The sequence below is a fragment of the Anneissia japonica genome, unplaced genomic scaffold (genome assembly GCF_011630105.1).
Source record: "Anneissia japonica isolate Jap-2015-1 unplaced genomic scaffold, ASM1163010v1 scaffold287960_len3192837_cov198, whole genome shotgun sequence".
Taxonomy (NCBI): Eukaryota; Metazoa; Echinodermata; class Crinoidea; order Comatulida; family Comatulidae; genus Anneissia; species Anneissia japonica.
Window position 1 is genome coordinate 2,214,541 of NW_022712725.1, and position 10,656 is coordinate 2,225,196.

Below are 10,656 nucleotides of genomic sequence, written 5' to 3' on the forward strand. Positions count from 1 at the left end.
TTCATGTGTGTAAATGCGTTTGGTAACTACAAAAATTGCCCATAATTTAAGAGTTAATATACGAAATTGAGATCAGTGATTGGTTAAACGATTCAGTTCACTCATATCTTCTTTACCTAGATGTAAACAAGCAAAATCACTTACCGGGGGCAACACACACATACACCGTATGACGTATAGGCTTCGTCACTAGAACACCACAGTTCACTCGCTTCATAAGTTAACGCAAACCATTGTCAGACCATAATTGCTACATGCAACGGTAGTACACTCCACGAAAAGCACAAACCTAATTGGAAGAAAGTCACTACCTAACCCACGCTTCTAGTAGGCCTGTTCGTTTAGTTATTTGGCAGTGGAAACTCGCGTACTGTATCTGGCGTAGAGAGTTTATATTACAGTAGACTAACATTCCGTTGGGGAGAGAACAGCCGAAAGATGAATAACTCCGGTACGTAAGATATGTATTGATAATGACTTAAGTAGTTTTTCTTAGTTTAGTATTTTCTAAGCACATGATGTGGTTGAGGAATAACCATATTAATTTGTTAAGTGGGCATGAACATTTTGTTTGTAACAATGGCTTCTGCTGGGTCTTGGAGCGCGCGCTCCCTTAAGAAAAATCGTTCTGCACTAGAAATTTGCCTAAAATAATCTTATTTTACAAGCTAAAGCTTCTCACCAGCCCTCCTAACGCCGATACTTCTATACACGGCACTGTTTGTTACTCTGGATTAGTGAAAGTGTCCGACTGAGGATATAAAAGTCGGAATATATATATAGTATCATATGTACATAATATAGGTCTATATACATAGTAATATATATATTAATTAATTATTTTGCTGCATATTCACATGACTTAAACATAGTATTGTAGGCCTACCAGTTCTATAATGCATGAATGAAGTTTGACTATATATATATATATATATATATATATATATATATATATATATATATTCACTACAACGTTTATGTAAAAATTAGATATCAAACTAAATAATTCAATGAAAATGTGTATATAATGTTAAAAAGCGTTAATATCATTTAATAATTGTTTGAAACAGAAAACATCGCATGAGAGTTATTGCTTAGATTTTTAATGAATGCTTATCCTTGAAAGACATATATTTGTCATAGTATTTAATGTGTTGAAATAAGAAATATGCTTTAACATTGCATAAGTATATTGCAGATTTATTTAATTTATTTTCTTACACTTTATTATCATCTTACACTTATTCATAAACTAGAGGTGTAGCCGTGTTAGTCTTAACTATACAAACAGTAACAAGACAGGTAGTACTTTTAAGACTAACGTATATTTTGTAAGCACAAGCTTTCGTTCACGCAGTGAACCTCTTCAGGCGACTGGCTGTTTACACTTTGTCTTATAGAAAACATGACAGGTTAAAAATAAGAGCATTTTTACCGCCCATGCAGTATGGCTATACCATATAGTGTTCTTACCGTCAGTAAGGCTAATATTGTTCCACCTACTAATCTATTTATTAATGATATTTCTTCTTTCGACAATACTTTTTTTTTTTTATCTTATTTTAGCAACTAGTGCTCTTTACCGGAGTCTCATACCTCTTTTTGGCCTGGTTATTGGATACAGAATAAAAAAAATACACAACGTGCAACCTTCTCCGCTCCATGGGAAGTATTCCTAGTTATGCGCGTAATCAGCACTACTAATTTCATTCCGACTCATGTAAAATGTGTGTTACCCATGGGTGACTTTCTAACAAACAAATTAGGGAAACACTCATTGTGAAGTAGAAAGTCTTTAACAAAATTATATTAATTTTTTTCGTTAATACAAACAAAATCTGTTTGTCAATGATTTATAATTATAAACTAACTTAACTAACCTCGAAACCTAGACTCAAAAATACTGAGATGGCGTCCGGTATGTTGTTTGGCTGTATTCTGTAAAATTTGTTTTTTGTTTTTGTTTTGTCAATGGAATTGTAATAAATTTAAACTTAACGACACAGCATTGCTAATGACGTTTTCGTAGTGTCAATCAAACTTATCTACACTGACCAATCAAACAAGACCCGGAATACGCGCTTGTTCCACAAATACACGTGTTGGCGCATTTAGTGTTGTCCCGGCAAAGGCACATGTTTACGTACGATATATAGCTGTCGTTTTGGGGGGTTGCGGGATTAACGATATCCAAGTGGCGGGACTTAATATCAAGGTCCATTAATGAATACCCGGTAGAAGATAAATGTTTGGGATGAAATTGACATGTCCTGCATTACACATGCATTTCCTGGAAAAAAATCTCAACGAATTAAAGTTTGCTGAATTGTTTTGTTAAATGAGCGAATAATTACGATGATTCCATACCATGATATGTATTTCGTATCCAGTAACCGGGTATACTGCGCCATATTTCTTTTCGGAATAGACATTCTTGTTTACCTATAGAGGTGTGTTTTGTTGAGACATCTTGAGCAATATTTGAACCTGTCTCTTATACACATCTTGATAGTGTGGTTCGAGTAAACAATTACTTTAAACCTTGCTCAACCAACTAAAAGCTATAGACAAAATCATTGTAACTTTAGTAAAGTAAACGTACGTCAATAATGTGTGTTTGTGTTACGTTCACGCCATTGACCACAGCTATACAGGTGCTCCAGGCTTTACATGGAATTCATTATAAATAATTTTAAAAAGAAATTACAGTCTCACAATATAAAATGTATTATAGTACTTTCCAAAAATGTAAGAGGATCGTTTAAGCGCATTCCCGATCTCTTCATTCGTAAACAGTTATCAGTGTACAATAAAAATTCAGTAGGTCTATTGAATTTTAAATTGAACATAATCTCCATTTCCTTTCAAATTTGGGTAAATATATGAATAACAGATTTTTGTGTGATTTTTTTAGTGAAACCGTTTTCGATTTCTTCTTGTTTTTGAAAGTGTAGGCTACAAAAAAAGTGAAATATATATAATAGGCCTACAACGCCTGAATGTATTTTACAAAATAATGTAAAACGTAGTTTTGTATAAATTTTTAACACATGACTGTTTAAGTTGCGGAGTAAAGAGCCCGATAAAGAGCCATTAATTATACTGAATGACTTTACATCTATCTTTCTTTCGCGTAAAGGATTATCACTAATATGAGCACTGCGATATTTGATGATGAGTGATGATCAACGGTACTTATTTAATCATAATGCAGAATACTGTATAATCCAGCAAATGTATAATTGACTTATAAAGAGTATTTGGAGTATTTGAACAACTTAACTAGGACTTTATTTTCTTTATGTAGATTATATGGGGAAAAGGATACGTGAGATTACAGTCGGTGGTGTTTTTCAACGAACATTCTGAAGAAACTTGTATTTAAGCTATTGATATGTCTTAAAACGTTTCTAAAAATATATAATATTTCAAAACTTCAACAGTTACGATGTATATATAGGACCTAATAGTGTTATATACTAGGATTTTGAGGTTCCTAGCATTTAAAGTGCTTAGTATCTAGTTATTAAATGCTTAATAAGTACTTTAAATGCCTGAACACGATTTGCTTTACCAACAGGAAAAAATTGTTTGGAGCTTTTAATTTAAAACCTCAACACTGTTTTAACAGTGTAAGTCGACGCATTTATAATTCATACTACTCGTGATTTGTTTTCCAGCTTTTTATATACTAAACAAATAAATCCAACGGAGGCAACGGAACTAGAGTGAGGCGAGTGACAATGCACGGCGCATTTAGGTGGGAGTGGAGAAAATGAGATACAGACCAAATGTAGTGGTTTGAGAAGAGTCAGCTAAATTTGTAGTGGTTGTGGATGCGGAACACTGCTAGTATCGGTACACCTGAAAAATATGAGCTCTTGATCCTCTGGTTGGCTGCAATGCAGCCTGCTATAGCAAATCTTCATTTTTCTAGGTGCCCTTTACATTGACCAATGGCGATAGAATATACTATAGTTAAAATAATAAAATAATGAAAATAATAATTATTTATTTTATTTATAATTATTTTTATTATTTAATTTATTATTTATGTATTTGTATTTAATTATTTGAAATATATTTTATCTTAATAATAAATGCTTCTTTATTTTTAAACATTAATTTTGAAGTATTTGAAATGTAAAATTCATAATTATTTTCTTAAAGATATTTAAAAAAAATTAACTGATTTTGTAATTCTGACGAAATGAAAAAAAAAAACAATTTCACCTGGTACACATGAGGAGTAAATTAACTAAATATATTCAACATTAGAGCATTAGATACAAACCTCTTAATGAGCCAAGAAAGGAGATACGATGATAAAGTACTATATATAACTAAGGACACAATGGGAACAGATTAGGCTATAACTAACAAACACAATTACCACTAAATTAATGTGCTTAGTCTTCTAGGTCGTTCGTTTATATACATATGCCTACGTCTTGCTATTATCGTATTATCCAGTCGTAGCAATCCGACCCATTTGTCAAGCATGCACCTTTAAGTGTAAAGTAGGCATTTACCCTTTAACCTGAACAACATATAGGCCTATAGCTTTCTTATAATACAAGACAAACATATATATACACACATAATGCTCTACAAATGATGAGGCTTTGGAAGTGTAGTTTTTTTAGTCGAGAGGAGAGAACCTCTCCGTGACAAGAATTGACTTTTCCTCTAAGCCCCTTGGATGTTGTTGTTAAAGCGCAAGCAAAGTTATTGCGTTTTTAGGATCGACGTTACTATAACAACGCGACTTTACTCGCGCTTTTCTAAACTGCATAAAAAGTCGCGTCTAGTGGTTAGATAGAAAAAATTTCTACGTTAAATTTTAATTTATTATTGAAAAGTATCGCAAGAGTCGTTATTTTTTAACTATAATTTATATAAATGCCAAAAGAAACTGTCTAAACTGGTACGTCACTTAGGCCCTCCAACATGGTGTTGGAGGCCTCACTTTTTTCTGTACAAGGATTGGCCAATGAGTGCAACACGTGTGCTTGTTGGGCATGCGCGTATTATTGACTCTGTTCTGATTGATCAGTTGTTAAGTTTGGTTGACACTTTGGATAGGTTCATTAAACCCAGGTCCTTGTGATTGGAGGGTAATCATCTTAACCGCTAAACTATTAAACTTTACTTCGACTCTACTTCATAATTGTTTCAAGTAAGGATATAAAAATGAGGTAAACTAAGGAGAAATGTTATATAAAGTAATATTGGTTAAAACTAATTAATTACTTAATCAGGGACATGGTAATTTGTTTTTTTTTCTCTCCACGAAAAGGTCGTTAGCATCATTATCATTCTACTGCTCCTAATTCTCCATCATCTCCTCCTCACCATTTGCACCATCATCGTCAGAAGTAGGGCTGTTAGCTGTCAATGTTTAAGATGCTTACCTATGAAACCAAGAGTCATCTCTCATAGTCATTGAAACTAGTTCATAGAACATCAAATAATGTTTAGGCTACCATTCGCTGTTAGATGATTAAAAACAGATATTTTTGTCAGCCCGCTTGTCAGATATTTTGGTCCACTTGCAGGCCTAGCCACTTTGTCGTCTGTTTTCTACAGTTTTGGACAATGTAGTGCCGACTTAGGTACTGCGTACCATCTTCAATATTTATGGTGGTGGGTTGCAAACAATGCTTTGATGTCTCTCCACTAATTGTTCCTGTTTGGGGCAATTTGTGTAGCTGTGCAGGATTCATAACTTTCCAAGTACTGTAGTCAATTTCCTCCCTTTCTATTTATAATTATTTTTTGTGTTAAGTGTTATTATGGGCCTAAACTGCTAATTGCTAATTGGATTGTGAAGGTCTACTGCACGTTACATCTGATAATCCAATGTTCAATAATGTTCTCGTCAATCATGTTAATTTCACAGAATGTTGCTTACGGATGGGAATGATGACACTCACATTGTTGCTAGGGGCAACGTTATGCAACTGCATATTGGAGGGCCAATCACAGATCAGAATTGGCAAGAAATCTTGGCCCTCTAACGAAAGGATATACCATTATGATGAGGACAGCGATGGCTATATATCCGAGAATGAGCTTGGATATCTCAGGATTATGAGCAACGATCCCCTTGCGGTCTTCTTTAGGAAAACAGACTTAAATGGTAAGAATCAAATTTCTGATTATTAAATTATTATTTAAAAAAAATTTCAACACTAAAATAGTACTACTAGGTAAGTAGCTACTACTACTGCTGCTACTGCTACTTCTACTTCTACTTCTACTGCTACTGCTTCTGCTACTGCTACTGCTACTGCTGCTGCTGCTGCTACTGCTACTTCTACTTCTACTTCTACTGCTACTACTACTGCTACTGCTACTTCTACTGCTACTGCTACTGTTACTGCTACTGCTCCTGCTACTACTACTACTACTACTGCTACTGCTGCTGCTACTGCTACTGCTGCTGCTACTACTACTACTACTACTACTACTACTACTACTACTACTACTACTACTGCTATTACTACTACTACTATCATCTTCATCGTCGTCTTCGTCATCATCATCATTATCATCATCATCATCATCATCATTATGGTGAGTTGATTGGCCGAGCGGTTAAGTCAGGGGCACCCTTCAGCTAATATATTGCTTCAAACGCTCACTCGCCAATGGTTCCGGTGGTGGAACAAGTCTTCTCGGATAAGGACTTTAAACCGTAGGCCTAGCGTACGCATTTGGCTCGTATGCACTTTAAAGAACCCAGTACATACTTCGAGAAGAATAGGGGGGGGGGGTTACCCCGGTGTACTTGTTAATTCACTCCCCTGTCGTTTAATGGATATGCCACGTAGAATAGTGATTAAGTTCTCTGATTGACATACTCTTGGTGCTCGTGCTTAAAGAAATTAAATGAAATGAAATTAATATTATGGTTCCTTATTTTGAATAATATGAATGTCTGAGTTTTATATTATTATTCTTATTTTTTTATATTCTTGTTTGATTATTATCTCATTTTTATCATTGTCTTTAATATTTTTATTTTTATTGTTATTTTTACCATTGTTTTATTATTATTATTATTATTATTATTATTAGTAGTAGTAGTAGTAGTAGTATTGCGTAAGCTGTCTATCTATCTATCTATCTATCTATCTATCTATCTATCTATCTATCTATCTATCTATCTATCTATCTATCTATCTAATAGACATTCATATTTAGAACCACTTCCTTGCACTAAACCTATATAAATGTCGTATACTAGAAAAGATTTTCTCATTTGAATTTTGAAAATAAATTTAATTATCTAGTAAGTTAGAATTATTGAAGTTGGTATTAGAAAGTAACACATTAAACAACAACGAAATAATTATAGATATCAATGCATTTCTTTAAAATATTATATTTTTTATTTCAAGGAGATGGTTTGTTAGACCAGAATGAATTGCGAAGGAAATTGCCTCAATTGAAATAGGATGACCGCCCTCTGTTGTTTCGCTTCTCATCAACGTGCACATTGGAGACTACCAATAACGTACAATTATTCACGGATTTAAGACTAAAACCAAAGACATTTTCTCAGTCGTGGGGGCGCACTCGCTGAAACTTTGCCCAAATTATTCCGATGGTAATAATCTTGTGGATACAAATTAAAATTTCAATAAGACAGGTTACTCATACCCTCTAAAATAATTAATGTTTAACAAAATTACTAATTATAACACAAAATGTGAACTAACGCTGAAATTATTCGTAATGCAAATTTAATTGGGATTTCATACAGTATGTTTATTTTTTAATATAAAATAGTCCATCAATTATAAAAATATAACATCTTTTGAGATTTGTAATGTTTTGAAATATGCTTTTCTTTGTGGCCTGACATTTTTTTAATGTAGGCATATTAAATAGATGTTTGCTTTAAAGCTGTTGTAAGTGTCGTTATTATCTCTAGTAGGCCTATACATGTTGTATAATAAAATAAATCACGTTGTTCCAAAATAATGGAACACTAATAGAGAGGACGAGGTATACCAGATGATTTAGAAATACAAATTTAATTAAAAGTAAGCTTTAATTAGTAACTTTGTATCGTCTCCTGTTTTTGTCATATATATATACATATATATCTGTCTCTTATACATATATATAGGCCTATATTTGTATATATTTAAATATATATATATTTATATATATATAATGAATTCTAAATCGTCTTGCGGTAATGTTATATATATATATACATATATATATATATATATGTATATACATATATATATATAATATAATAAAATACATAAAGTAAAGTAAAATATTCATAAAGCATCCGTATTCTTGCTTCAAGACGATGTAGATTTGGCCTCTTTACATGTGTCATGATATTATTATTGAAAAAATTTCATCGGTTTTCAAGAATAACTTTGAACAATTTCCAACTAGTAGGCTTTCTTGTTGATGTAAACCGTTCTGCTAATTAGCTGTACGATTTTGACTTGGTTGTTTCTACTGCAGTCCAATTTGCACCAACGTGTGAAGTACATTATAAATTATAAGCATAGAGAAAATAGTGTTCTATTTTCTCTATGGTATAAGCTTAGTGGTTTCACTTAAAGGAAATTGTTCAAAAAATAATATTATATATGCATATATATGAAATAAATATTAAATATGTTTTGCTGCGTGGCATTGTGAATATATATATATATATATATATATATATATATATATGTATATATATATGTATAAATTGGTGTCAATATTAGAAAAAGTGCTGAAATATAGGAACACAAATAATGTTATTGTATTACCTATTACTGTATTACACTATTATTTACATTTATTATTTATATATAGCTTTATTATACATACATTTATATGATCTATTTCACAGTAAATACACACCCGAGCAATATTTGTTAGCAAGGCATAACAAGAGATCTTATTGTTTAAAATGGAATATTTTTACATTTATATCATCATATAAACGAGTATACATTTTAAAACAAATAAAATATATTGAGGTACCTTTTAGCCATATTTTACCTTTCAAAAGTCTAACATGATAAAAAATGTCTAAAAAGGGATACTATATTTTAACAATTGTAGATTTTAGTTAATAGTTTTTATGAGAATTATATTGGAAACAAATAATGTAGAACACTAGAAAAAAAGAAATCTAGAAAAAAAATATGCATTTTGATGGTTTATTGCAACAGTTGTGTCATTTGTATGTCTAAGAATTTATCATAAAATTGTTCAATATTCCTAAAAAACCGTGTGTATTATTTTAAAGTGTTTATCCTAATGATTAATATATGTAGTGAGAAAATATAAAGAAATTAGTGATGTTGCTTTTCTATTTTAGCTGCGTTTAAGGGAAAAAGACCCAAATGTAAGCCTATGTTAAAAATCTGTCCGACTGTTACAAGGGAATATGATTCGTAGTGTATTAAAATACAAAAATCCGTAATTCCTTTGAAAGACAATTTGATTATCTTATCACAACCTTTTTTCAAAACATTGATAACATATCTTTTGTTAGACAATCCTCTGTATTCTATTTTTTTTAAAATGTAAATTAAATATAGTAGGCGGAAGACCAGTAAGACAAGTGATGGGCGTTCCAGAAGTGTCGACATAAACACAACATATAACAGTATATAACATTAATTAAAATCAGGTAGTTTTGTTTCCACACACATTAAAAGGAATACATTTTAATACAATTGTAAGGTAGGATTTTGACTACCACATGTGGTTCTTTGTTGTAACAAAAGTCATTACAAGGATAGTATGTTATTATTATTATTATTATTATTATTATTATTATTATTATTATTATTATTATTATTATTATTATTATTATTGTTATTGTTATTGTCATTATCATTATCATTATCATTATCATTATCATTATCATTATCATTATCATTATCATTATCATTATCATTATCATTATCATTATCATTATTATTATTATTATTATTATTATTATTATTATTATTATTAATATAGGTAGGCCTTCATAATTTTAATAGCAATTTACGATTATTACATCCCAGTGACATAAAACGTTTTTAGTGCCATTTTAAAAATAAATTGCCGGTGTCACAAGATTAGCCAACTTCTTATGGATCTTTCTGTAGTGCCAATCAAACTTAACAATCGACCAATCAGAGCACCACCAGGATTACGCGCTTTTACCAGCACTTGACTGATCCCATTAAAGCTGGTTTTCCACTAGGCGAATTTAGCAAAGCATCGGTTCGCTTCCTGAGCTCTGACTGGCTGCGGATTTTTTCGCTTCCCAAAAACTCCGATAGGAATGTGAACGCGCATGCACATGAACCAACGCTTTCGATTCGCGCGAATAAATTCGCCTAGTGGAAAACCGGCTTATCACACGTGTTTACGTACGTTTACGCTGTCGATTTGCGGGACCTTTAAACAAGAGTATCAAATGTGCAGGGCTTAGCGAGAAGGCCGGGTACATTTTTATGGAAAAGACGATATTCAAGCATTATGAATACAATTATTGTAGGCCTGCACATCACCTCAAACCGTTTTCAATTACTTTTCGTCGAAGTACAGTATATGTAATAAAAACTCGTATTTCAAGCCCATTATGATTGACCAGCTAATAAGTTTGACACTCCCTAAAGGTCCATT

The 10,656-nt window shown here is 31.9% G+C and overlaps 1 protein-coding gene across 1 annotated transcript; it reads left to right on the forward strand.

Annotated features, from left to right (window-relative positions):
* Window positions 1-210: 210 nt before the first annotated feature.
* Window positions 211-7,913, forward strand: LOC117108077. Its single transcript, XM_033249949.1, has 3 exons — window positions 211-451; window positions 5,903-6,142; window positions 7,407-7,913. The coding sequence occupies exons 1-3, from the start codon at window positions 439-441 to the stop codon at window positions 7,460-7,462; spliced, it is 309 nt and encodes a 102-aa protein (XP_033105840.1). The 5' UTR covers window positions 211-438; the 3' UTR covers window positions 7,463-7,913.
* Window positions 7,914-10,656: the final 2,743 nt, after the last annotated feature.